The sequence below is a fragment of the Anguilla anguilla genome, chromosome 10, assembly GCF_013347855.1.
Source record: "Anguilla anguilla isolate fAngAng1 chromosome 10, fAngAng1.pri, whole genome shotgun sequence".
Classification (NCBI taxonomy): Eukaryota; Metazoa; Chordata; class Actinopteri; order Anguilliformes; family Anguillidae; genus Anguilla; species Anguilla anguilla.
Genome location: NC_049210.1, coordinates 1,068,032 through 1,095,000, shown reverse-complemented (window position 1 = coordinate 1,095,000; position 26,969 = coordinate 1,068,032). Strand labels below are relative to the sequence as shown.

At 51.9% G+C, this 26,969-nt stretch overlaps 2 protein-coding genes across 7 annotated transcripts in view; both read left to right on the top strand.

The window, feature by feature from the left end:
* Positions 1 to 7,180, top strand: part of hip1rb (huntingtin interacting protein 1 related b) — a 31,736-nt gene extending 24,556 nt beyond the window's left edge. For 2 of the 3 annotated variants that reach the window (XM_035380204.1, XM_035380203.1), the window contains exons 18-31: positions 103 to 297; positions 752 to 899; positions 1,475 to 1,561; positions 1,993 to 2,100; positions 2,421 to 2,557; positions 2,741 to 2,851; positions 3,031 to 3,089; positions 3,210 to 3,303; positions 3,587 to 3,687; positions 3,990 to 4,095; positions 4,502 to 4,625; positions 4,940 to 5,001; positions 5,182 to 5,403; positions 5,843 to 7,180. In XM_035380204.1, the coding sequence (XP_035236095.1) occupies positions 103 to 297; positions 752 to 899; positions 1,475 to 1,561; positions 1,993 to 2,100; positions 2,421 to 2,557; positions 2,741 to 2,851; positions 3,031 to 3,089; positions 3,210 to 3,303; positions 3,587 to 3,687; positions 3,990 to 4,095; positions 4,502 to 4,625; positions 4,940 to 5,001; positions 5,182 to 5,403; positions 5,843 to 5,851 (1,563 nt within the window). In that variant the 3' untranslated portion in view covers positions 5,852 to 7,180. Of the gene's footprint in view, positions 1 to 102; positions 298 to 751; positions 900 to 1,474; positions 1,562 to 1,992; positions 2,101 to 2,420; positions 2,558 to 2,740; positions 2,852 to 3,030; positions 3,090 to 3,209; positions 3,304 to 3,586; positions 4,096 to 4,437; positions 4,450 to 4,501; positions 4,626 to 4,939; positions 5,002 to 5,181; positions 5,404 to 5,842 lie in introns of those variants that run through there. The other variant, XR_004761290.1, reaches the window with a different exon arrangement.
* Positions 7,181 to 8,823: 1,643 nt separating this feature from the next.
* On the top strand, positions 8,824 to 25,143 carry LOC118237140 (RILP-like protein 1). Of its 4 annotated transcripts, none has more exons than XM_035435600.1 (8): positions 8,824 to 9,782; positions 10,723 to 10,873; positions 16,263 to 16,393; positions 17,197 to 17,430; positions 18,742 to 18,908; positions 19,146 to 19,238; positions 23,512 to 23,599; positions 24,866 to 25,004. In XM_035435600.1, the coding sequence occupies exons 1-8, from the start codon at positions 9,495 to 9,497 to the stop codon at positions 24,869 to 24,871; spliced, it is 1,158 nt and encodes a 385-aa protein (XP_035291491.1). In that variant the 5' UTR covers positions 8,824 to 9,494; the 3' UTR covers positions 24,872 to 25,004. The 4 variants fall into 4 exon arrangements, with proteins under 4 accessions (XP_035291491.1, XP_035291489.1, XP_035291493.1 ...); XM_035435602.1 differs by having other exon boundaries at positions 8,838 to 9,782; positions 16,275 to 16,393; XM_035435598.1 differs by lacking the exon at positions 23,512 to 23,599 and having other exon boundaries at positions 8,826 to 9,782; positions 24,866 to 25,143.
* Positions 25,144 to 26,969: the final 1,826 nt, after the last annotated feature.

The following is a 26,969-nucleotide window of genomic DNA, read 5'->3' as shown; positions in this document are numbered from 1 at the left end:
CTGGCCCCGCCCCCATGCTGAGTGAGCTGCAGCCACATATTGCCTGTCTATGCAAAGCGCACATGCAAAGTGGCCATTTTCCCAGCATGCAAATCGCTGCAGGAGGGGGAGCAGCTGAGCGGCTCGCTGGCGGCGCTGCAGGAGGAGAAGGAGGCGCTGGCGCGGCTGGCGGGCGAGCGGGAGGCGCAGCTGGCCTCCATGCAGCAGACTGCGCAGCTGCAGCAGACGTCCCTGCAGCAGGAGAGAGAGCGCAGTGCCAGGGAGCTGGGCGAGCTGCAGGGCAAGCTGCAGGAGAAGGTGAGCCACCGGGTGCACCAGCACGGACCCAGGCACAGACACAGGCACGGACCCAGGCACAGACAGACCCAGTCACAGACACAGGCACGGACCCAGTCACAGACAGACCCAGTCACAGACACAGGCACAGACAGACCCAGTCACAGACACAATCACAGACAGACCTAGTCACAGAGAGACCCAGTCACAGACACAATCACAGAAGGACCCAGACACTACTACTGATCCACAGATCCTCATACTGAATCACAGACCCTGCTACTGAATTGCTCTTCTGAATTGTGATTGTGTCTCATAGTGTGTTCATGTTCTTGCTCATAGTGTGTGTGATTGTGTCCTTGCTCACAGTGTGTGTCATCGTGTCCTTGCTCACAGTGTGTGTGATCGTGTCCTTGCTCACAGTGTGTGTGATCGTGTCCTGGCTGACAGAGTGACTGTGTTTGGGTTTGTACAGCTGAGCCGTGAGGAGCAGCTGCAGCAGAAGCTTCTGGAAGAGCAGTTTGTCCTGCTGCAGGGTACGGTGTCCGAGGCGGAGAGCATCATACAGGACGCCGCGGCCAAGCTGGACGACCCGCTGCACATACGCTGCACCAGCTCCCCAGGTAACCCCTCCCCCAGGTAACTCCTCCCCCAGGTAACCCCTCCCTCCAGGTAACCCCTCCCTCCAGGTAACTCCTCCCTCCAGGTAACCCCTCCCTCCAGGTAACTCCTCCCCCAGGTAACTCCTCCCTCCAGGTAACCCCTCCCTCCAGGTAACTCCTCCCTCCAGGTAACCCCTCCCTCCAGGTAACTCCTCCCCCAGGTAACCCCTCCCTCCAGGTACTCCCTTCTGCTTTTCAGTTATCTGGGCCTCAGAAATGGCTGCTCATGTCAATTAGTAATTTTTTTTTTTTTTTTTTTTTTAACTCTCGTAGTAATTATAGATGTGTTAACACATCTATTTTAAACTGGAAAAAACAGGTTGAGGAATTGCTATTTTAACAAATTTTTATCTTTCTGTACTCTACCCTCTCTCTCTCTTTCTCCCTCCCTCCCTCTCTCTCTCTCTCCCTCCCTCTGTCTCTCACTCTCTCTCTCCCCCTCTCTCTCTCTCTCCCTCCCTCTCTCTCCCTCCCTCTGTCTCTCACTCTCTCTATCTCTGTCTCTCTCCCTCCCTCTCTCCCCCTCTCTCTCTCAGATTATCTGGTAAATCGAGCTGAGGCTACACTGGGCTCCATTGATAAAGTGCAGCAGGGCCACGCAGACTACCTGAGGAACATGGGAGGTACACTGCGCTTTTGTTAGCCTGCAGTTGGACTGAGCGCACTGTGTTTGAACAGAGAACACGCTGTCTGTGCTGTCATGCCTCTGCCCCCTGGTGGTAGAAAATATGAACCCTGGAATACTGAGCACTGAGTTATTATTGACCAGCACAGGCCTTAATCCAAAACCTAACCCATAAAATCTTAAGCTTAAGCTTCATTTTACGATTGGTATTGGAGCATGCTGACTCTTTAACTCTTTACGTGGTGTGATTAGAATTTCCTTATGTGAACATTCTAATGCTGATGTCACAATCACTACTGGCAACTAAAAGCAACGGAGTTCTAGAACACTAACTTAGAACTCTGAAAAATTAAAAACATTCTTTAAAAAGCCTGGTCTGCTCAAAGCGGTTAACCTGCGTAAGGTGCCTTCCTCCCCGTGTCCTTTCAGATGCCAGCGGTTTGCTGCGAGCCCTCACCCAGTTCTCCCACTTGGCCTCGGACACCATCGTGAATGGCAGCGCCACAGCGCACATGGCACCCACTGACCACGCCGACCGTGAGTCCCCGCCCCCCCCCACCCCAACCCAAAACTCACTTCAGCCCTCTTCTACACCTGTACTCTATATCTGTATCCTACACGCTCATATCTGCCCTAGAGGCCAGTAGTGCTGCTGGTTTTCCTTAGTGGCTGATAGGTAATTGATTGATTGTGTCTGATTGGCCGGAGAGCCCACTCCCCTGGTGCCGCAGGTCCCTGGGTAGAGGGTGTGGAGTGCAGAGCAGCAGGGCTGGATTTGAGTGTCCCCGCTCTGTGTTCTCCGCGGCAGTGGCAGTGTGTACGCGTGATCTTACCCAGCATGCTCTCTGGTCCCCCAGGGCTGACGGAGAGCTGCAGAAGCTGTGCATCCCAGAGCCTGAGGTTCCTGGCGGAGCTGAAGGCCAAGAGCACCCTGCAGGGGGCCAGTCCATCCGCCAGCCGCGCCGCCGTGCAGCAGATCCTGAGGCTCGGACAGGTGAGCCGCACCTGGGGGGGGGGGGGGGGGTCTGCCACTCCAGCGTATCCAACGGTGTTTCCACTGCTTTATTTACTGATCTGTCATTTTTACTAACACTCAACTGTCCCTGTAGCAGCACTGGCAAGTGTCTCTTCAGCAGCACTGACAGGGCACTGACCCCTCTGTCTGTGCCCCGTTCAGGAGCTGAGGCCCAAGGGCTCGGACATCCGCCAGGACGAGCTGGGCGACCTGGTGGACAAGGAGATGGCGGCCACGGCGGCGGCCATTGAAGAGGCCGTGCGCCGGATCGACGTGAGTGGCGGGTGGGGGGCGGGGCTTTAGCGATGAGCTCCCCATTGGCTGTTCTGTATCAGGTGGCTCTAATGATGAAAGGCAGTGAGGAGGGTATTCTGGTTAATGTGGTTTTTTTGTGTGGGGGACTGGGCTGAGCGTTGATCCAGGTTTCTGAAACGTTCCGCGTTTTTCGACAGGACATGATGAACAAGGCGAGGACGGACACTACCGGGGTCAAACTAGAGGTCAGCGAGAGGTCAGTACGGGGTCAGGCCAGTGCAGACATGAGCTCCTCCAGGGCCAGGCCATGTTTAATATGCAGGAGGGAAAAGCAGGTTCTCTCACAATTCCTTTTATATTTTTGTTTTTCTTCCAGAATCCTGAATTGCTGCACAGACCTGATGAAGGCCATTCACATGCTGGTGCTGGCGTCCACTGCCCTGCAGAGGGAGATCGTGGAGGGCGGGAGGGTGAGTCGGACAGAGTCGCTTACAGACGCACAGACCCACAGACCCACAGGCTCACAGACACACAGACACACAGACACACAGACCCACAGGCTCACAGACCCACAAACCCATTCAGCCAGTCAGTCTGTTTATACAGCGCCCTAACCCTAACCCGTACATCCTTGCTGGAGCCAATCAGGTTGCAGGATTTTTAGTGGAACCCAATCTCACAAACTGCAGATTCCCATTGCAGATCTCTCTCTCTCTCTCTCTCTCCTCTGACCATCATGGACCTGTTCCCCAGGGCGCAGCGACAGTAAAGGAGTTCTACGCGCGGAACTCGCGCTGGACCGAGGGTCTGATCTCCGCGTCGAAGGCAGTGGGGTGGGGAGCCACTCAGCTGGTGTGAGTACAGGCCAGTACAGACCAGTACAGACCAGCAGCACAGTCATGGCAGCCCAGATGGATCAAATACACATATTAAACACATATTAAAAACTTTGTACATATAAAACTTTTGAAATGGTCAGTAGTCTACAGGATTGTTACTGGTTTCTAAAGGGTTATAGCATTTGACATCATTATTTGAGCCAGGTCTGGCTCCTGAGGCGGTATTGGGCTATAGGTGGCAGTGATAAGAACCTGTGATGTCACACTGTGAGAGGGTGTGCTCCAGAGTGGTAACCATGGCAGCGGCTCTCCTGCAGCGAGTCGGCTGATAAGGTGGTTCTGCACACGGGGAAGTACGAGGAGCTGATCGTCTGCTCCCACGAGATCGCCGCCAGCACTGCTCAGCTGGTCGCTGCCTCAAAGGTGAGTACCAGCCCTCCCTCTCTCCTTCCCTCCCTCCCTCCCTCTGCCCTCTCTCTCTCTCCCTCCCTCCCTCCCTCCCTCTGCCCTCTCTCTCTCTCTCTCCCTCCCTCCCTCCCTCTGCCCTCTCTCTCTCTCTCTCCCTCCCTCCCTCTGCCCTCTCTCTCTCTCCCTCTCTCTCTGCAGGTCTTTGTTTCCACCACTTGCTCTTAGGGCTCAGTTAACTAATTAACCAATCAGCTGTGTGCACCAACACTGGTGCAGATTAGATGGCATAAAGCGTTTCCTACAGAGAAACAGTCTTCATTCCTCCTCCCTTTATTAATCTCTCTCTCCCCCCCCCAGGTGAAGGCGGACAGCGGCAGTCTGAAGCTCTCTGCCCTTTATTAATCTCTCTCCCCCCCCCCAGGTGAAGGCGGACGGCGGCAGTCTGAAGCTCTCTGCCCTGCAGCAGGCTTCCCGCCATGTTAATGAGATGGCTGCCAACGTGGTGGCCTCCACCAGGACCGGGAGGGAGCAGATGGAGGAGAAGAGTGAGCAGCACAGGGCTGAGGGAGGGAGGGAGGGAGGGGGGGTTTGAGTTTGAATTTGGATTTGGGTTTGGGTTTGGGTTTGGGTTTGAGGTTTGGGTTTGGGTTTGGGTTTGGGGTTTGGGTTTGGGTTTGGGTTTGGGGTTTGGGTTTGGGTTTGGGTTTGGGTTTGGGTTTGGGTTTGGGTTTGAGGTTTGGGTTTGAGTTAGGGTTTTGGTTTGGGTTTGGGTTTTGGTTTGGGTTTGGGTTTGGGTTTGGGTTTGGGGTTTGGGTTTGGGTTTGAGGTTCTGACCTGCCATTCCCGTATCCCTCCCCAGGTACCATGGACTTCTCAGGCCTGTCCCTGATCAAGCTGAAGAGAGAGGAGATGGAGTCGCAGGTCAGGTCTGATTCTCCGGTCTTCTCTGAGCTCATCCTTCCATCACCCTTCTGTCCATCTCACTCTCCTTCTGTGTGCGCGTGTGCGTGTGTGTGTATACCTGTGTGTGTGTATATATATATATGTGTGTGTGTATACCTGTGTGTGTGTGTGTGTGTGTATATATACGTGCGGTTGCAGGTGAAGGTGCTGGAGCTGGAGACGCTGTTGGAGAGCGAGCGGGTGCGTTTGGGGGAGCTGAGGAGGAAGCACTACGTGCTGGCGGGGGTTCCCCTGGACCAGGTCGCCGAGGGCAACGGCTTCCCCAGCACCCCCCCGCCCCTCTCCCCAAAACCGGCCAAGCCGCCCGTCATGAAGAAGCCCGCCATCGCGCAGAAACCCAGCGTCCCTCCAAAAAGCGGCGTAAGGCCTGCAGACACATCATCATTCACACCCTTTCTGCTTCATTTTCATTTATCTATTTTGAATGGCCAGTCACTCTCCTGTCAGCAGTGTGGTATCATGGGTAAGGAACTAGCCCAGGTAGGACACTGCTGTTGTACCCTTGAGCAAGCTGGATATTGCTTTGGTAAATGTAAAATAAATGGAAGCAGCATAAATGCTGTGTAAAAACGTTATGTAAGTTGCTCTGGATGGAAAGTAATGTCATTTAATGAAGCCCATTAGCCACTGCTTATTATCACACCAGTTTGTCAGGCTTGTTGCTGCTTTTATGGCACTGTTGTGAAGACCCTTCAGGTTTAGCTAGTGGGCACTTGTATTACGAAAATGACACTTTTTTTGTCCCTCCCTCTATCCCTCCCTCCATCCCTTAATCTCTCCATCCCTTGCCTAACTGCAGTTCAGGTAAAAGGCACCTGCAGGCAGGAGGCACTGGTTGGATCTGTGCCTGGGATTCTTCTCTGGCTCCGCCCACCATCCGTTGCCAGGCTGGTCACCGTGATGACTTCAGTCCCACAGACACGGGACCCTGTGTGTTAGAGGAGGCAGACAATCCACCGTCTCGTTCTCTCCCCTTCCTGTCATTTCTCCAAACCTGAACTTAAGAGCTGAGCCACGGTGTCTCTCTGTCCGTCAAACGCTTTTTCCTGATCAGACCGTACGGGCGGCGAGGTGTAAACTATAGGAGAAGCCGTTTCTCAGCTGTCGCGTAGAATGCTATCTGGAACTCAAGCGTGTTGCTTTTTTTTTTTACTAGATCCCCCCGCCCCCCCCCTTTAAATGACCCAGCGTCCTGGTCCCTGATGGTTTCGGTCTTAAAACAAGGGATGTGTTTTTACCCGTTTGGGAGGCAACACCGCGGATGAAGATGCTCGATTCAGCCCCGTCTTCATCAACGCTGGAACACGGACCCTCGGTGACCGTCATCTCGAACGTCCCTGGCCCTGGTTTTGGGCGCCGACAGACAGGCGCAGTTCTGCGTCGCGTCCTCTGTTTGTACGGACCGGGCGTTACGCACTGCTGCGCGCTCGCCGCTGCGTTGCTATAGCGACCGCCTCCCGGTGCCCACGATGCAGAATCACCTGTTGAGTTTCCTCCTTTTCCCACTGAATACAGGGTGTTGGTGATGCAGCTCTCTGCTCTGAGTGACATATTTACCTGCCTTCTATAGTATCACACAGTTACATATGGGACACAGATCTTCTTGTTTTCTGACCTTCTATATTTGTCGACTCACATACTACCTAATTGTTTTTTCAGATGATGCTCCCCCAAATGTCTGTCATTCTACACGTGTCTTTTTTATAGGATTGGAAGCACTAATTTTAGCAAGTGCAGTGATTGTCTGCTATATCAGTAAGAAAAGCCTACTGGCGGACCACTTTGAAAAGCAACTACCCTCAGCCCTGGAGTTCTTCACATCTTTCTCACGTACAGTAAACTCGGCCAAATACATATTTGAAATGCCTAAAGCACTGGCAGATCCCTGAGAATTTTTTGTGAAACACTGTACCAAACAAAACGTGCAATTCATTTGAAAGAATACGTTTATTTCAAACATTGGGAAATATATTATTCTTTTAGGTTACTCTTTAAAAATGTCAGCTTTCTACAGGAATATAAAAAGTTAAGAGTATTTGAAATTATCATTTGACCCGGGTCTACTGCACACGAACGCTCACACACACACACACACACACACACACACACACAGACACACAGACACGTGCGCTCACACACACACACACACACACACACACACGCACGCTCACACGCACGCTCACACACATACACACACGCACGCACGCTCACACACACACGCTCACACACACACACACAGATAGACACACACACACACACTCTCACACACAGACACACACACACACACAGACACACACACACACACACAGATAGACACACACACACACACACAGACACACACACACACAGATAGACACACACACACACACACACACACACACAGACACACACACACACACACACAGATAGACACACACACACACACACACACACGCACACTCTTGGGACTCATCGAGTGGATTATTTCGTGTCTCCGGGGTTTTTACCCGTTAGCACAATGGGGCAGACAGATGCGGGGTGCAGTGCGGATGCGGGGTGCGGACGCGGGGTGCGGTGCGGACACGGGGTGCAGTGCGGATGCGGGGTGCGGTGCGGATGCGGGGTGCGGTGCGGATGCGGGGCGGGGTGCGGATGCGGGGTGCGGATGCGGGGCGGGGTGCGGTTGCGGGGTGCAGTGCGGATGCGGGGTGCAGTGCGGATGCGGGGTGCAGTGCGGATGCGGGGTGCAGTGCGGATGCGGGGTGCGGATGCGGGGTGCAGTGCGGATGCGGGGTGCAGTGCGGATGCGGGGTGCAGTACGGATGCGGGGTGCAGTGCGGATGCGGGGTGCAGTGCGGATGCGAGTGCGGATGCGGGGTGCAGTGCGGATGCGGGGTGCAGTGCGGATGCGGGGTGCAGTACGGATGCGGGGTGCAGTGCGGATGCGGGTGAAGTCGTAGCCTACATGCTTTTCTGATGATGCTGTTGTATAGAGCTCTTTGGATACCTTCACCTGTCTTAAAAAGGGGTTTTACGAAGCGCTGTGTATTTCTCCCCCCCCCCCCCCCTTTGTTAGACATCTTTATACTCTCAGATCTATTAATATATTTTAGTAAAGATTATTGTGGTATCCTGTAATAAGTGTAAATGTCAGATGACCAATAAATGTTTAAGAACACTAACGCTTTCCATTTTGGTCTTGATGGCTTATGGGAACTCTTGGCCACTATAAAGGTGAGATGTGTTGTGAACTGACTTATTAAGAGAAGCTCTGTAATGAATGTCAGCTGCAGGTGGACAGGGCCACTAAAAAGGAGGCAGTCGTATCTCAGAGATATTTCAGGGGCTATATGCATTGTCCTGGGAAATCGGGATGTGGCAGAACCGCCTTGGCCATACTGATATCCTGTCCTGTGCTTCCGGCGATTTCCTGCGGCGCTGAGGTCCCTTCCGATGGAAACAATGAACTGCGCGTCACGCGCCACAGAGGAACAGAAGCCAGTTGTCCGCGGGTATAGCCGTTAGCAGCACGCGCTACTGAGGTCCAAGCTTAATTAGGCCAACGGCTGGGCACCGTAATCTGTTCCTCCGTGTGTTCTCGCTGCTGCTCCACCTGTAAGGGAACTTCAATTCAGCATCAGTATAGCCTATTAAACCCTGCACAGATTGAACATTAGAATACTTTCATTCTTTATCGAAATATTGCACAAGTAAACGCACTGTAAATAACTAAATCCAGTGATCGATAAGGTAATAACAAAGGTTCCATTGGACTTGTACTATGGGGAAATTGCGCGTATATAATCGGTTTTGGCTACTTTTTATTTGTGGTTGTAATATCCTTTCATAAATGTAATGTTTAGAGTTTCATTTATGGGTCTGGTTCTGTTTCGGGACAGATTCGATGTAACTACAAAACAAGATTATTTGAAACAAATATACTAAAATGCGAACCCCAATATATTGAGTAAAATACATTTGCTTTGTCAGCCATATATGGCCTTGACGCCCATACTAGTTGAAACTGTAACTTACTAATGACATGCCCTGATCATACTGTGATATACTTAATATACGGAGTTAAACATTCTATATTTATACTTCAAGTCCCAACAAAACTGCGACCTCCACTGGGTCTCGGAAATCCTGACATGCGCAGAGCTTTGACTGCAGCTTAGCCTACGTAGCGACTGCCATGTATCCGAAGAGTCGGGGCCAGCAGATTTAACATTGCCATGGCACGGATACAGCTAAATAGTTGTGTTTGTTTCTTTAGTCCAGTGTTTCTCGGCGGCAGAATGGACAAGGGCCACGGATATTGCAGGGGTACACGGTAAACCCTTTACTTTAAAACTCTGGGAAAAAGTGTTCCGCTGGGAGACGTGTAGCCAGTGTTCCGCAACTTTTGTTGTGGCGAAGGCGACGGCAGGAAAACAGGAACTGCATTGTCGGGAGAAGAAGGAGTTGCAGCCATGGAAGACTTCGGATCGGCGCTGGAGAAAAATGCGGCGGAGCTTACGGTCATGGACGTGTACGATATCGCGGCCGTCGTGGGACAGGAGTTCGAGCGAATTATCGATCAGTATGGGTGTGAGGCGCTGGCGCGGTTGATGCCAAAAGTGGTCCGGGTGCTGGAGATCCTCGAGGTCCTGGTCAGCCGGAATAACATTAGCCCGGAGACCGAGGAACTGCGCCTGGAGCTGGACCGGCTCCGCGTGGAACGGATGGACCGACTGGAAAAAGAAAAGAAACACCAAAAGGTTCAGTACAGTTGCAATAATTTGTTTTAATACTTTATTTGGAAATCGCCCGGTCAGTGCTTAAGAGCAGTTATGGTAGTCATGTAATGCCCAGATTCAGTGCCCGTCGTAGATGAATAACTTTAAGTACGTTGTATCAGACAACACTGTGGCCTGACGAAGACTGAAGAATTTGACAGCTTAACCCAGTGCTGTTATTGTGACATAGTGTTCTCAGTAGCGTTTGGTTCATTATGTTAAGTAATTATGTGATGAGTATCACATTGAGACATCGGGTTTAATATGTTGTCACACAATTCATGTATTGTATCTAGACCTACTGGGAATGTTGGTTATTATGTAGAGTTTAGTTGGATTGCACATTCTTACATCACCATTCTTAGGTGTATTCGTGTGTGTATACACCCTTTTTTAGAATATTCAAGAATATTCACATTTATTTCAAAACCACTGGAAGATCACTTGTTTTGTTATTTTAAAAAATTCATGTGGAATGTTACTTACAAATTCCATTAAAATGTAAAAATATAGTCTGTCCCTGTGTGTCTGTCTGTCTGTCTCTGCGTGTCTGTCTGTCCCTGCGTGTCTGTCTGTCTGTCCCTGCATGTCCATCTGTCCCTGTGTGTCTGTCTGTCCCTGCGTGTCTGTCTGTCTGTCTGTCTGTCTCTGCGTGTCTATCTGTTTGTCTGTCTGTCCCTGCGTGTCTATCTGTCTGTCTGTCTGTCTGTCCCTGCATGTCCGTCTGTCTCTGCGTGTCTGTCTGTCTGTCTGTCTGTCTCTGCGTGTCTATCTGTCTGTCTGTCTGTCCCTGCATGTCTATCTGTCTGTCTGTCTGTCTGTCCCTGCATGTCCGTCTGTCTGTCTCTGCGTGTCTGTCTGTCTGTCCCTGCGTGTCTGTCTGTCTGTCTGTCTCTGCGTGTCTGTCTGTCTGTCTGTGCAGGAGCTGGAGCTGGTGGAGGACGTGTGGAGAGGGGAGGCTCAGGATCTGCTGTCCCAGATCGCCCAGCTGCAGGCGGAGAATAAGAGTCTGCTGACCAACCTGTCCGTGCAGGACTGCCCCACCTTAGAGGAGGAGCTTCAGCGGCAGGAAGGTACCGGCAAACCAATCAACAAACTAACCGGCAAACCAATCAACAAACTAACCGGCAAACCAATCAACAAACTAACCAGCAGACTAACCAGCAAACTAACCAGCAAACTAACCAGCAAACCAATCAACAAACTAACCAGCAGACTAACCAGCAAACTAACCAGCAAACTAACCAGCAAACTAACCAGCAAACTAACCAGCAAACCAATCAACAAACTAACCAGCAAACCAATCAACAAACTAACCAGCAGACTAACCAGCAAACTAACCAGCAAACTAACCAGCAAACTAACCAGCAAACCAATCAACAAACTAACCGGCAAACCAATCAACAAACTAACCAGCAAACCCCCGTCATACTGGACATGGAAACACGAGGGAATGCGTGAAAAATGCATTTGAGCTGCAGCTGTTGGGCCACCAGCCGTTCCGATGGGCTTAACTCAGTAAGAGGTGCAGAAGCGGTGTGGTTGGCTGTTCTGTGTGATTGGCTGATCATTGCAGTTGGCTGATCGTTGACTGTGCATTATCATTCCCCTGTCAGATCCTGAGGGGCTGGCTGTTGTCCTTGCTTCACCCTCTTTATAGCATTATGAGATCATGAGGCATTTAGCGCTGTTCTCAGACTTCCTGTTATTTTTGTTTTTGTCTGAATTATAAACGCAATGCAAGCATGTTTTTACAGCCATAATTAAGCTGTAAACGTGGTTTCTTTCCAGAGTTTGATGGAGGAGAAATAAGTGTTTGAAAATCCTTTTTTTGTTTAGCCTATCCCTCCATATGTGAAAACAGAAAAACAAAACTGGCATTGTGTTTCAGCATAAAACTCGCTTGCTCTCTCTCACTCCACTCCCCCCTCTTTCATTCCCCCTTCTCTCTTTCTCTTTCTCCCACTCATTCTCACACACACACACACTCACACACACACACACACACACACACAAAGCAGCCCTTGAGTGTGAGTGCAGCATAGACGGGGACGTTACTGCTAGCGTAGGAGTGCTGATGCACTAGCTCTGCAGCTGCCCGATCTGAGCACTGAGAGGAGGAGCAGCTCCTCTGCGTGTCCCTGCTCTGAGCTCTGAGAGGAGGAGCAGCTCCTCTGTGTCCCTGCTCTGAGAGGAGGAGCAGCTCCTCTGTGTCCCTGCTCTGAGCTCTGAGAGGAGGAGCAGCTCCTCTGCGTGTCCCTGCTCTGAGCTCTGAGAGGACGAGCAGCTCCTCTGTGTCCCTGCTCTGAGCTCTGAGAGGAGGAGCAGCTCCTCTGTGTCCCTGCTCTGAGCTCTGAGAGGACGAGCAGCTCCTCTGTGTGTCCCTGCTCTGAGAGGAGGAGCAGCTCCTCTGTGTGTCCCTGCTCCGAGAGGAGGAGCAGCTCCTCTGTGTCCCTGCTCTGAGCTCTGAGAGGAGGAGCAGCTCCTCTGTGTCCCTGCTCTGAGCTCTGAGAGGAGGAGCAGCTCCTCTGCGTGTCCCTGCTCTGAGCTCTGAGAGGAGGAGCAGCTCCTCTGTGTGTCCCTGCTCTGAGAGGAGGAGCAGCTCCTCTGTGTGTCCCTGCTCTGAGCTCTGAGAGGAGGAGCAGCTCCTCTGTGTCCCCGCTCTGAGCTCTGAGAGGAGGAGCAGCTCCTCTGTGTCCCCGCTCTGAGCTCTGAGAGGAGGAGCAGCTCCTCTGTGTCCCCGCTCTGAGCTCTGAGAGGAGGAGCAGCTCCTCTGTGTCCCTGCTCTGAGCTCTGAGAGGAGGAGCAGCTCCTCTGTGTGTCCCTGCTCTGAGCTCTGAGAGGAGGAGCAGCTCCTCTGTGTCCCTGCTCTGAGCTCTGAGAGGAGGAGCAGCTCCTCTGTGTCCCTGCTCTGAGCTCTGAGAGGAGGAGCAGCTCCTCTGTGTCCCTGCTCTGAGCTCTGAGAGGAGGAGCAGCTCCTCTGTGTGTCCCTGCTCTGAGAGGAGGAGCAGCTCCTCTGTGTGTCCCTGCTCTGAGCTCTGAGAGGAGGAGCAGCTCCTCTGTGTCCCCGCTCTGAGCTCTGAGAGGAGGAGCAGCTCCTCTGTGTGTCCCTGCTCTGAGCTCTGAGAGGAGGAGCAGCTCCTCTGTGTGTCCCTGCTCTGAGCTCTGAGAGGAGGAGCAGCTCCTCTGTGTCCCTGCTCTGAGCTCTGAGAGGAGGAGCAGCTCCCCTGTGTGTCCCTGCTCTGAGCTCTGAGAGGAGGAGCAGCTCCTCTGTGTGTCCCTGCTCTGAGCTCTGAGAGGAGGAGCAGCTCCTCTGTGTGTCCCTGCTCTGAGCTCTGAGAGGAGGAGCAGCTCCTCTGTGTCCCTGCTCTGAGCTCTGAGAGGAGGAGCAGCTCCTCTGTGTGTCCCTGCTCTGAGCTCTGAGAGGAGGAGCAGCTCCTCTGTGTGTCCCTGCTCTGAGCTCTGAGAGGAGGAGCAGCTCCTCTGCGTGTCCCTGCTCTGAGCTCTGAGAGGAGGAGCAGCTCCTCTGTGTCCCTGCTCTGAGCTCTGAGAGGAGGAGCAGCTCCTCTGCGTGTCCCTGCTCTGAGCTCTGAGAGGAGGAGCAGCTCCTCTGTGTGTCCCTGCTCTGAGAGGAGGAGCAGCTCCTCTGCGTGTCCCTGCTCTGAGCTCTGAGCACTGAGAGGAGGAGCAGCTCCTCTGTGTCCCTGCTCTGAGCTCTGAGAGGAGGAGCAGCTCCTCTGCGTCCCTGCTCTGAGCTCTGAGAGGAGGAGCAGCTCCTCTGTGTCCCTGCTCTGAGCTCTGAGAGGAGGAGCAGCTCCTCTGCGTGTCCCTGCTCTGAGCTCTGAGAGGAGGAGCAGCTCCTCTGCGTGTCCCTGCTCTGAGCTCTGAGAGGAGGAGCAGCTCCTCTGTGTGTCCCTGCTCTGAGAGGAGGAGCAGCTCCTCTGTGTGTCCCTGCTCTGAGCTCTGAGCACTGAGAGGAGGAGCAGCTCCTCTGTGTCCCTGCTCTGAGCTCTGAGAGGAGGAGCAGCTCCTCTGTGTCCCTGCTCTGAGCTCTGAGAGGAGGAGCAGCTCCTCTGTGTCCCCGCTCTAAGCTCTGAGAGGAGGAGCAGCTCCTCTGTGTCCCTGCTCTGAGCTCTGAGAGGAGGAGCAGCTCCTCTGCAGCCCATTTGAGCCGCACAGGCCGGATTTACAGCCTGTGCAGCTGGGTCTCACTCAAGGAGAGAGACACGGTCAGGTGCGTCCCGCACGCCCAGGTGCGTCCCGCTCGCCCAGGTGCGTCCCGCTCGCCCAGGTGCGTCCCGCTCGCCCAGGTGCGTCCCGCACGCCCAGGTGCGTCCCGCACGATCAGGTTAAAGCTTAACTCCACCTGCCGACAGAAACATCACATGACAAAGATAACGTGTGCTGGTAAAGGCCACCGGAACAGGCGTGTTATGAGTCAGGCCGTGTGTGTGTGTGTGTGTGTGTGCTGTGTGCTGTGTGCTGTGTGCTGTGTGCTGTGTGCTGTGTGCTGTGTGCTGTGTGCTGTGTGCTGTGTGCTGTGTGCGTGTTTGCGTGTGTGTTTGTGTGTTTGTGTGCATGTTTGCGTGCGAGTTTTCGTGCATGTTAGCATGTGTGTGTGCATTTTTGTGTGCGTGCATGTTTACGTGCGTGTGCGTGCGTGCATGTTTACGTGCGCATTTCTGTGAGCTTGCGTGTTAACATCAGAGGGGCCTGTGAACTGCCACTGCTCTGTGAGTTGGGAAGATATTTTAAGCCAGCCTGGGCACTCAGACAAAAATAACCCCGCCCAATGTCTACCCTCCCTGTCAGAGCTATCTTTACTCTCCAAAACACACCCCTGACTATGTAAACTAAAGCAAGCCACCTTCTTCATCTGCTTCCCTGATTGGCCAATACAGGGAGGTACTGGCCAATCAGGTAAGGTATTACTGACCATGGTGCCGGTAGAGTACAGTACAGTAACAGTCATAAACTGCCAGGTGCAACACGCCTGTGTTTTAAGATGATGAACAAGTCAGTAGAAGTATATACTGTAAGTAGTAAGTAGTGCTATACATATTTTACTGTAGATTTTATGTTTAGAGAAAAACATTGTTAACTGGAATATACTTGTTTCATGTGGTGTGAAAATAGTGAAAGATGAGGACGACCTCCGTTCTGCAGGTTTGTCGGTGTGAGAACAGTGAGAGATGCAGGTGTGTCTGCAGGTGTGTCAGTGTGGGAACAGTGAGAGATGCAGGTGTGTCTGCAGGTGTGTCGGTGTGAGAACAGTGAGAGATGCAGGTGTGTCTGCAGGTGTGTCGGTGTGAGAACAGTGAGAGATGCAGGTGTGTCTGCAGGTGTGTCGGTGTGAGAACAGTGAGAGATGCAGGTGTGTCTGCAGGTGTGTCGGTGTGAGAACAGTGAGAGATGCAGGTGTGTCTGCAGGTGTGTCGGTGTGGGAACAGTGAGAGATGCAGGTGTGTCTGCAGGTGTGTCGGTGTGAGAACAGTGAGAGATGCAGGTGTGTCTGCAGGTGTGTCGGTGTGAGAACAGTGAGAGATGCAGGTGTGTCTGCAGGTGTGTCGGTGTGAGAACAGTGAGAGCTGCAGGTGTGTCTGCAGGTGTGTCGGTGTGAGAACAGTGAGAGATGCAGGTGTGTCTGCAGGTGTGTCGGTGTGAGAACAGTGAGAGATGCAGGTGTGTCTGCAGGTGTGTCGGTGTGAGAACAGTGAGAGATGCAGGTGTGTCTGCAGGTGTGTCGGTGTGAGAACAGTGAGAGATGCAGGTGTGTCTGCAGGTGTGTCGGTGTGAGAACAGTGAGAGATGCAGGTGTGTCTGCAGGTGTGTCGGTGTGAGAACAGTGAGAGATGCAGGTGTGTCTGCAGGTGTGTCGGTGTGAGAACAGTGAGAGATGCAGGTGTGTCAGTGTGAGAACAGTGAGAGATGCAGGTGTGTCTGCAGGTGTGTCGGTGTGAGAACAGTGAGAGATGCAGGTGTGTCTGCAGGTGTGTCGGTGTGAGAACAGTGAGAGATGCAGGTGTGTCTGCAGGTGTGTCGGTGTGAGAACAGTGAGAGATGCAGGTGTGTCTGCAGGTGTGTCAGTGTGGGAACAGTGAGAGATGCAGGTGTGTCTGCAGGTGTGTCGGTGTGAGAACAGTGAGAGATGCAGGTGTGTCTGCAGGTGTGTCGGTGTGAGAACAGTGAGAGATGCAGGTGTGTCTGCAGGTGTGTCGGTGTGAGAACAGTGAGAGATGCAGGTGTGTCTGCAGGTGTGTCGGTGTGAGAACAGTGAGAGATGCAGGTGTGTCTGCAGGTGTGTCGGTGTGAGAACAGTGAGAGATGCGGGTGTGTCTGCAGGTGTGTCGGTGTGAGAACAGTGAGAGATGCAGGTGTGTCTGCAGGTGTGTCGGTGTGAGAACAGTGAGAGATGCAGGTGTGTCTGCAGGTGTGTCGGTGTGAGAACAGTGAGAGATGCAGGTGTGTCTGCAGGTGTGTCGGAGAGGGAGCGGCAGGTGATGAAGAGGCTGAAGGAGGTGGTGGACAAGCAGCGGGACGAGATCCGCGCCAGAGACCGCGAGCTGACGCTACGCAACGAGGACGTCGAGGCGGTAAGGCTTCCGCCAAACCCGCCAACCCGCCCACTCTCACCGTCCGCCAACCGTTCCTCTGTCATCCTCCGGCTCTTCCTGAACCGTTCCCCAAATTCTGTCTGTATGCGGGATCCCCGCCTGTGCCCTGTCTGTGCCCCCCTCTCTCTCTGAATCCCCTACCTGTGCCCCCTCTCTCTCTAACCCCCCTGTCTGTGCCCCCTCTCTCTCTAACCCCCCTGTCTGTGCCCCTCTCTCTCTAACCCCCCTGTCTGTGCCCCTCTCTCTCTAACCCCCCTGTCTGTGCCCCTCTCTCTCTAACCCCCCTGTCTGTGCCCCTCTCTCTCTAACCCCCCTGTCTGTGCCCCTCTCTCTCTAAAGCACCCTGTCTGTGCCCCTCTCTCTCTAACCCCCCTGTCTGTGCCCCTCTCTCTCTAACCCCCCTGTCTGTGCCCCTCTCTCTCTAACCCCCCTGTCTGTGCCCCTCTCTCTCTAACCCCCCTGTCTGTGCCCCTCTCTCTCTAAAGCACCCTGTCTGTGCCCCTCTCTCTCTAACCCCCCTGTCTGTGCCCCTCTCTCTCTAACCCCCCTGTCTGTGCCCCTCTCTCTCTAACCCCCCTGTCTGTGCCCCTCTCTCTCTAAAGCACCCTGTCTGTGCCCCTCTCTCTCTAACCCCCCTGTCTGTGCCCCTCTCTCTCTGAATCCCCTACCTGTGCCCCTCTCTCTCTAACCCCCCTGTCTGTGCCCTGTCTGTGCCCGTCTCTCTAACCCCCCTGTCTGTGCTCCTCTCTAACCCCTGTGCCCCCCCCCTCCCCCCCCCCCAGCTCCAGCAGCAGCAGAGCCGGCTGATGAAGATTAACCAGGACCTGCGGCACAGGATGGCAGTGCTGGAGGCGCAGGGCAAGGCGCTGATCCAGCAGAAGGTGGAGCTGGAGGCCGCCGCCCAGGCGGGGCAGCAGGAGCTGGGGGAGCTCCAGCGGGAGGTGGCCAGGCTCCGGGACCGCCTGCAGGGAGAGCCCCGCCCCAACGGGGAGGACCCACCGCTGGCCCCGCCCCAGGTGATCATGGCCACGGCCCCTTTCTGTTACAGCAGTGGTAGTGGATTGGAAGAGTTAACCTACCTTTATATTTTAGCGATGCCCACCCCAGGTCTTCTTCCATGGGCTGGGTTTGAAAGTCACCTGTTGTGTCCCTTCCCACCCCCTGCTGCCCCCACCCCCCCCCTTCACTGGGCTGGGTCTGAAAGGTCTCTGTTGTGTCCCTGCCCAGCTCTCTCGGGCAGAACCCGCCGCCACGCTGCCCTCTGTTTGGGCGGAGTGTGGCGGGGACGCAGAGTTCCTGGCGGAGTGCTTTGTGGCGGGACGGGGGCTGCCCCTCCCCCCCGGCCTGGAGGACGGGGGTCTCGAGGAGGAGGCGGAGGAAGGGGGAGGTTATGGTGATGAGGAAGAGGAGGAGGAGGAAGATGAGGACGTGGTGGTGTTACGGGTAACCCATGGCGATGGCATGGCCGTGTGGTTTTGCGGTGAATCTAACCCTGAGCCAGTCAGAGAGCTCTGATGGCAGAGCCCAAGTCCTAATGATGCCGTGTGCGTGTGCACACTCGCGTGTGTGTGTGTGTGTGTGTGCACACTCACGTGTGTGTGTGAGTGTGCGTGTGCTTATATGAATTAATTGGTTGTACTTATACTCTCCAGATGTCTTGGACATGCCTGTGTTTGTATATTTGCAGCCTGAGCCGTTAAGCATGACCTTATGCTGCTTCTCATTCTTGGGTCTGAAGCCTAACCGTTTAAAATGTGCTTGGGTTTTGCAATGGCTGGTTCTAGCAGAGACTGGTGACATCACCACTGCTGCGTTCCTTTATTTGGGACTGGGTTTCCTTCGATAGCATTGTCAGCCTATCCCGTGCATTTCTCTTGGTTTTTGGGGGGTACAGACCCAGCCACTGTTTAAAATCATTGTCCCTTTTGAGGAAATGTTCTCCAGTTTCAAGCTTCAAGTTCAAGTTCTTCAAGTGTGGCTGAACTGCAGGACCGGAGGTTATGTGTTCTAAAAACACTGACGTTAGCTGGATGGCTGTTGTGTTTGTGTTAACAAGAGAAGTTGGATTGGCTTGTGATTTTAGCATTTGGGGGTGTTGGGAGAGTGAGGTTTCATGAAGCCCTGAAATTGGTCGGGTGACAGTGAGCTGTAAATCACTGACATTTCTGAACCAATCAAAAGATTTTGCTGTGAGCCATGAAATACACTGATTGGTTCACATCGCTGAGTCACCAATCATGTGTTTTGTCTCGTTCCACCTTTTTCCCCCTGAAATGCTTTTTAGAAAAACTCTCCTCTGACCTGCAGTTCTCCCTCCCTGCCACTAGGAGGGGCCGTCTGAGGAGGACCCTGCAGAGGACAGAGTTGCCCTTGACCTGAAAGACCCCAACAGGCCTCGCTTCACCCTGCAGGAGCTGCGGGACGTCCTGCACGAGAGGAACGAGCTCAAAGCCAAAGTGTTCATGCTGCAGGAGGAAATGGCCTATTACAGGAGGTACAGCATCCCCGGATCCGCCTCGCTCTGGTCCTGTTGCTTAGCAATACGTTTCATTGAAAAACTCTCGGGGATCTGCTGGAGTTTTCAAATTTCACCGGTATCTAAAGAGGTAAAGCATGATGCGTAGTTGAACCAGGAGCTGAGTATCTGGTGAGTCTAAAGAGTCAGTGTTGCCCCACCCCGACCCACTTATCCTTCAGTCCCCTAATTCTGTCCCCCTTTTCTCTCCGGCAGTGAGGAGCTGGAAGAGGAAATGGGCCCACCCCCCTCTTCCCCCGCCCCCGCGCCACGCCCCAACGTCCAGCCCGAGTCCGGGATCAAACGGCTGTGAGTACTGAAGGAGGCCCCGCCTCCTCCGCCCCCTGATTGGTCAGGCTGTCACTGCCTTTCTGTAGCTCCGCAAGGCCACAAGAGTTCAAGCACAAGCCGTCTGTAAGTCATGTTTTATTTGACCTCACACCGTGCGCTGGGTCAGTGTGCCCTTTAAAAAACAAAGTTCTGAGCTCTCTTACTGAACACCACCACCACCGCCACCGCCACCGCACGGTCTGCTGAGTAATGTCTTCAAAAGCTGGAGCTGCACATCAGGACATTACAGGAACGTTATGGGAACATTACAGGAACGTTACGGGAACAACCCAGCGGCAGACTGGGGAGTCTGTGAAACATGTTTGTGTGAGAGGGAAGTCTTGGGTGTGGGGGGGGGTTAGGGTTAGGGTTAGGGTGTGGGGGGGGTTAGGGTTAGGGTGTGGGGGGGGGTTAGGGTTAGGGTTAGGGTGTGGGGGGGGGGGTTAGGTTAGGGTTAGGGTGTGGGGGGGGTTAGGGTTAGGGTTAGGGTGTGGGGGGGGGGTTAGGGTTAGGGTTAGGGTGTGGGGGGGGTTAGGGTTAGGGTGTGGGGGGGGGGTTAGGGTTAGGGTGTGGGGGGGGTTAGGGTTAGGGTGTGGGGGGGGGCTGGTAAAGAGCGTGCTGGGAGCTGCCGGTTTGTACTGAGGTCATTAGAGTGACGGGGGAGGTCATGTGACTGAAGAACACGCCACACATTCCTGCTCTGGCGAAGCGTGCCGCTGGTACACATCACATGACACAGGGCGGACGTGCTTTCAGGCGGGACCCCCCTCTGAACTGAACCGCAGTTCTGTCTCATTTACGATGCCTTTTTAATGCCCCCCCCCCCATTTTCTCCCTAATTTGGAATGTCCCGCTGTATTTATATCCACTCATTCCTCAGACGGGAACTGGGGAGAGTGTGCTGTCCTTCTGTGTCTAGGCCACCGTGTCTTAGTGTAGCGGGTGTAGTGTCTTAGTGTAGCGGGTGTAGTGTATTAGTGTAGCGGGTGTAGTGTCTTAGTGTAGCGGGTGTAGCGTCTTAGTGTAGCGGGTGTAGTGTCTTAGTGTAGCGGGTGTAGTGTCTTAGTGTAGTGGGTGTAGTGTCTTAGTGTAGCGGGTGTAGTGTCTTAGTGTAGTGGGTGTAGTGTCTTATTGTAACGGGTGTAGTGTCTTAGTGTAGCGGGTGTAGCGTCTTAGTGTAGCGGGTGTAGTGTCTTAGTGTGGCAGGTGTAGTGTCTTATTGTAACGGGTGTAGTGTCTTAGTGTAGCGGGTGTAGTGTCTTATTGTAACGGGTGTAGTGTCTTAGTGTAGCGGGTGTAGCGTCTTAGTGTAGCGGGTGTAGTGTCTTAGTGTAGTGGGTGTCGTGTCTTAGTGTAGCGGGTGTACTGTCTTAGTGTAGCGGGTGTAGTGTCTTAATGTAGCGGGTGTACTGTCTTAGTGTAGCGGGTGTAGTGTCTTAGTGTAGCAGGTGTAGTGTCTTAGTGTAGCGGGTGTACTGTCTTAGTGTAGCGGGTGTAGTGTCTTAGTGTAGCGGGTGTAGCGTCTTAGTGTAGCGGGTGTAGCGTCTTAGTGTAGCAGGTGTAGTGTCTTAGTGTAGCGGGTGTACTGTCTTAGTGTAGCAGGTGTAGTGTCTTAGTGTAGCGGGTGTAGTGTCTCAGTGTAGCGGGTGTAGTGTCTTATTGTAGCGGGTGTAGTGTCTTAGTGTAGCGGGTGTAGTGTCTTAGTGTAGTGGGTGTAGTGTCTCAGTGTAGTGTCTTAGTGTAGTGGGTGTAGTGTCTTAGTGTAGCGGGTGTAGCGTCTTAGTGTAGCGGGTGTAGTGTCTTAGTGTAGTGGGTGTAGCGTCTTAGTGTAGCGGGTGTAGTGTCTTAGTGTAGCGGGTGTAGTGTCTTAGTGTAGCGGGTGTAGTGTCTTATTGTAGTGGGTGTAGCGTCTTAGTGTAGTGGGTGTAGTGTCTCAGTGTAGCGGGTGTAGTGTCTTATTGTAACGGGTGTAGTGTCTTAGTGTAGCGGGTGTAGTGTCTTAGTGTAGTGGGTGTAGTGTCTTATTGTAACGGGTGTAGTGTCTTAGTGTAGCGGGTGTAGCGTCTTAGTGTAGCGGGTGTAGTGTCTTAGTGTGGCAGGTGTAGCGTCTTAGTGTAGCGGGTGTAGTGTCTTAGTGTGGCAGGTGTAGTGTCTTATTGTAACGGGTGTAGTGTCTTAGTGTAGCGGGTGTAGCGTCTTAGTGTAGCGGGTGTAGTGTCTTATTGTAACGGGTGTAGTGTCTTAGTGTAGCGGGTGTAGCGTCTTAGTGTAGTGGGTGTCGTGTCTTAGTGTAGCGGGTGTACTGTCTTAGTGTAGCGGGTGTAGTGTCTTAATGTAGCGGGTGTACTGTCTTAGTGTAGCGGGTGTAGTGTCTTAGTGTAGCAGGTGTAGTGTCTTAGTGTAGCGGGTGTACTGTCTTAGTGTAGCGGGTGTAGTGTCTTAGTGTAGCGGGTGTAGCGTCTTAGTGTAGCGGGTGTAGCGTCTTAGTGTAGCAGGTGTAGTGTCTTAGTGTAGCGGGTGTACTGTCTTAGTGTAGCAGGTGTAGTGTCTTAGTGTAGCGGGTGTAGTGTCTCAGTGTAGCGGGTGTAGTGTCTTATTGTAGCGGGTGTAGTGTCTTAGTGTAGCGGGTGTAGTGTCTTAGTGTAGTGGGTGTAGTGTCTCAGTGTAGTGTCTTAGTGTAGTGGGTGTAGTGTCTTAGTGTAGCGGGTGTAGCGTCTTAGTGTAGCGGGTGTAGTGTCTTAGTGTAGTGGGTGTAGCGTCTTAGTGTAGCGGGTGTAGTGTCTTAGTGTAGCGGGTGTAGTGTCTTAGTGTAGCGGGTGTAGTGTCTTATTGTAGTGGGTGTAGCGTCTTAGTGTAGTGGGTGTAGTGTCTCAGTGTAGCGGGTGTAGTGTCTTATTGTAACGGGTGTAGTGTCTTAGTGTAGTGGGTGTAGTGTCTTATTGTAATGGGTGTAGTGCCTTAACAGGATGAGCCATCCAGCAGCTCAAAATGCCAGTTTAATGAGCTGATTGTTTGTCTTTGCAGCTGCATGACCTACTAGTTTATTTTTTTCACGTTTTTGTTATAATCACACCCCTCCCCCTCACCCTTCCCCTCATGTTCTCACCTGTAATGTACAGCTCTCACACAGGCTTCTCACTTAGACTTGGGCCTTCAGTTTCAGCTTTCGCTTCTACTTTTGGCAGTTTAGGCCATCGCCAGCTAAGGCGACCGTAGTTTTGGCAACTGGTGCATCCATTATTGCCTTGTCTTCTCCGATGGAAACACAAGTATCGTTCAAGCCTAATGGATGTTAGTTGCACGCTTGTTACAAAACTGTGTTTGTGCTATTTTTTTTTTAATTTTTACATAGTTGTTTTCAGTGTGGCTGAATGAGATTTAATCAGGTTTAGGAAGTGTGTCTAAATTTTACATGAGGTCAGAATAAGCTTAAATAATCACTTAATACTACCCTGTCTCGACATGCATAAAGATCATGAAGCGTTTAGTGTTTATCTACTGCAGTACGCATATGGACAGTTTTCCAAAATGAGCCTCTTCTGCTTCTTCCTAAACTGACGTTTCCCTTCACAGGGTACCCAGAATGCCTCTCTCTCTCGTTCTCTCCCTCTCCTCTCTCTCCTTTATTCCCCCCCCTTTCTCTGTCTCTCCCTCTAGTGAAAGGACTCTGTAAAGTGGGCAGGCTTGAATCTTAAACTTTGGAACCTGACTCAGGAAAACAAGTTCCTCGTTCACTCTTTAAATTATATTGTGTTCTCTCTGCTATCAGCTCTTCCAGAGAGCATAGCGATAACTGGCTTGAGTGAATAAGTTCTGTTAACGAGCAGATTCTTCAAGTGAACGGTTTCTGTGAGTGAGAAGGTTCTATAAGCGAGCGGGTTCTGTGAGTGACTGATTGTGAGTGAGAGGTTCTGTGAGTGAGAGGGTTCTGTGAGTGACTGTGAGTAACAGGTTCTGTGAGTGACAGGTTCTTCGTAAGAAGGTTCTGAGTGAGAACGTTCTGTGAGTAACAGGGTTCTGTGAGTGAGAATGTTCTGTGAGTGACAGGTTCTTAGTAAGAAGGTTCTGTGAGTGACAGGTTCTGTGAGTTAGTGGGTTCTGAGTGACTGATTGTGAGTGACAGGTTCTGTGAGTGAGAGGGTCAGGCCCAGTGCTGCTTGTGTCTCTTACAGAGCTGTCGTGGTGTTCCTGTTCCCCCCTCCCCCTGTGGCCCCCCCCCACTCACCTCCTCTGCCTCTGCTTCCTCGAACAGGATCTTTACCGCCATTATGCCGATGGTGGCCGCAGGCCTGATCGCGGATGACCCCACTTTGCAGCCAATCAGACGGCTCATTTCCTTTGTACGATTTATTTCTGGTTGTCATTTTTTCCCTCTTCCTGTGCAATCTCCTCTCGCTGTTTTAACACACGCTACCCTGCATGCTGCTGGACCCGCCTGCTCATTTGCATATCAATTGACATGTAACACAGGGGAGCATTATGATTGGCTGTGCTCAGAGTGTCAGTTAAAGACGGGGGTAATTGAAAAGGGGTTGGTTCAAGACTTGTCAATTCAAACTCAATCAGCCAATCGGAATGAGTCCTTCATTCACATGTGGCAGTAACACTTAATAAAGGAAGAAGTATTTTTTTATTTTAAAAAAGCAATCAATATTTTTTTTCTTCTCACTTAATAAAACAAATACTTTTTTGATACTTACAAACATACTGTCTACACTCATAAAATGCTCAGATTTATGCTCAGAGGCAAACGCATCATCATTATCAGTGTTTCTGTTGTCTAGCGCTTCAGTCGTTGAAGGATCTGTGATGAACGTAGGCCCAGTTCTCTGTGAAGCAGTGGAACAGAACTCCAGACCCGATTCCCCTGCACCTTGTTTGTTTGAGTCCCGGGCTGGTTTAGCCCAAATGGGTAGCAGCCATTCTTGCTGACTCAGCGGGCGGCGTTTCGATGAGATAGCGGCCCGATCAGCACGAGTGTTCACATCAGACCTCTGGGAAACACTCTCCACCCCTAACGATCTGAAATGGGCACATGCATGAACACACTGCTGGGCAGTCCTGTGGTTCTGTGGGTGTTGGGGTGATGGGTTCTGTTGAACGACGTGATGTGTGCATTTCTGCAAGTCTGCCTAGCGATATTAGTATCCGCTCTTGCAGCTGCTAGCTGGCTAACTGATACTAACGTAGGCGATGCTGCATCCTCTCTTGTCCTGGTCTTTGGTGGACAGAGAGAAAAAAGCTTGAGGCATTTTTTGTGGTTAATAATTCAGAGCTTCTGTAGTTTCTCATATGGCTTTGTGTTGTACCAAAACTGTAGTAATAGTGGATAACTGCTTTTGTCTTTGCTAATAACTGTAATTCACACTAAAACACAGCGGAAGCAGTATTATTTTATGTGACAGTGAGCCAACGTGCTAATGAACAGTGTGCTAACGTTTTAGCTGGATGTTGAGGCATGCTTCATGGCCTAGTTGGATGGAAGAGGAGGGGGCAAAACGTTAGCACACTGCTAACATGCTAACGTTGTGATGGCAGTAGGATGTTACGGTTGAATGGTAGAGGGGTGGTGTAAAACTAACTGCCTTGTTTTCTCGTCTTTTCAGGTTTAGCTTCTTCTCCAGGGATAAGAATCGCAGCTCGCAGAAGAATGCGAGTTTCGCGGAGAGTGTGGGCGTGTGGGCGAGGAGCGATGACGCGTACACTGAGCAGGCCCTGGAGGCTTTGCAGCACAGTAACCTTGGAAACTAACATACGGCAACAACACACAAGCGCACACGCAAATACACACACACACACACACACACATGCCCACACACACACACATACACACAGATACACACACACACACACACACACACACACACACATGCCCACACACACACAAGCGCACACACAAATACACACACACACACACACACACACACATGCCCACACACACACACAGATACACACTCACACACACATACACACACACACACATACACACCCCCTTCGACAGACACCCGTCCAGTCCCCCCTGCACCTTCCAGCACTAACAGCGTTTTTAGCTACAAGGACTTTTTTTACCTGCGTGAGGGACAGGACACTGCCAGGCCACCAGGGGGCGCTGGTGTACACTGGCGTTTTCAGCAATACCATTTGACCAGAGTTGATGATTGATTTTTCTAATTGCCTGGAGCTTGGAGGAATGCACCATATTGAACACATAGGCATTGTGGAACGTTGTATCCTACGCAGTATCCCTTAAAATACTGATGTAGGAAGGACAGAAAAAAAGGAAAGAACACCACCTCCCACCTGATTGGACAGGATTGCAGCAGTAGGGAGAATGTCTTTGTGCCTTCAGAAGCCAGCATTCCGGAACAAAGGGGGCAGCAGTGCATTGTGGGTAGATTAAAGGTCAGCTCCCAGGGGAGACGCTGGAAAGTCTGGGCAGAAGCACAGCTCGGGGATCGTGGCCAAAAAGCCGGCGCATTTTCCATTTCTCTACCAGATGCTCTCCACAGTGCTGCCACATCAGACAGTCCACGTATGAGAGAGAGAGAGCGAAGGAAACGACAACGGAAGAGCAGAAAGAAGTGACTGTGTGAAAGCTGGAGAAGTGGTGAGGAAGAGAAGTGAGGAGCGGCGGGGGAGTCGGAGTTTGTCATGAAGTGTTCCAGGAAGAAACGACGGACTGCAGAGTATCGAGCTGACGTAGACTCCCTTGGGAAAGCCTTACAGACGTACAGAGCAAGCACAGACAGTATTTCGTATAGTTAAACTGAGCACAGTTTGCATACTGTATTTACATGTGTAGTGCAGTGAGCAATATGAAATACCCCAGTATTCCTGCCAAGTTTGTCTAAGTTCAACTTCACCACCCTGTCTGGACTCAGTAACCCCTGCACTGATGGTGCACCTTCATCCAGGTGACAGGTGTGTGGTCTTTTCAGCCTGAAGACCCAGTAGAATCATGTACCTCCCAGACCTGCTCTGTGAAAGTGACTCAAAGTAAAGGACTACATGCACTTAACAATATATCATGATCTGTTCAAACCCAGAAAGACTCCTTTTCCCATCATCCTTCATCTTCATTGCCGTTAAATTTCCTCCAAAAGACTTTACAGGGATAAGTAATCTCTTTATTTCCCTTACTTGACTGAAGTGTCTTTAAGATGTTTTCATGTAGAGTGGGCAGAACTGCAGTACTCTCTCATACAGATGTGTTCACCGTGGTTGGGAGGCAGGGCTGTGAGCTTCAACTGGAAAACAGCTGTGTCCTTAAAGCAGTATGCGTCACACGTGTGAAGGAGTCTGCAAATAAATAATCGATTATAAATTATGTCTGTACTGTTAAAAGAGTTGGAATGGCAGACCAGCACTGTAAACAAAGTTATGGGAAGGAAGTTATTCACAGTGATTTAAAGTTGTGAAGGAGCATTGCTTTAAATCTATAATGTGTATAATTAAAAGGCCTTTTGAGTTCCGGTGAAAGGGATTCCAGTGTTTATAGAAAGCCTGCTGTCTTGCTGGCTCTGTAATATTAAGGGAACACCTTTTTGTGCTGTTATTAACCCTGTGTAGGCGTGTTTTAGACGTATATGAGATACGCATCACTACCCAGAATGCCTGAAATCCCAGTTAATGTGTAGCTGTGCAGCAGGGAGATAATGGTGCTGCCTGTGTCTGTAGAAGTATCGGGAGCACGTTATGATGTAGCTTTGC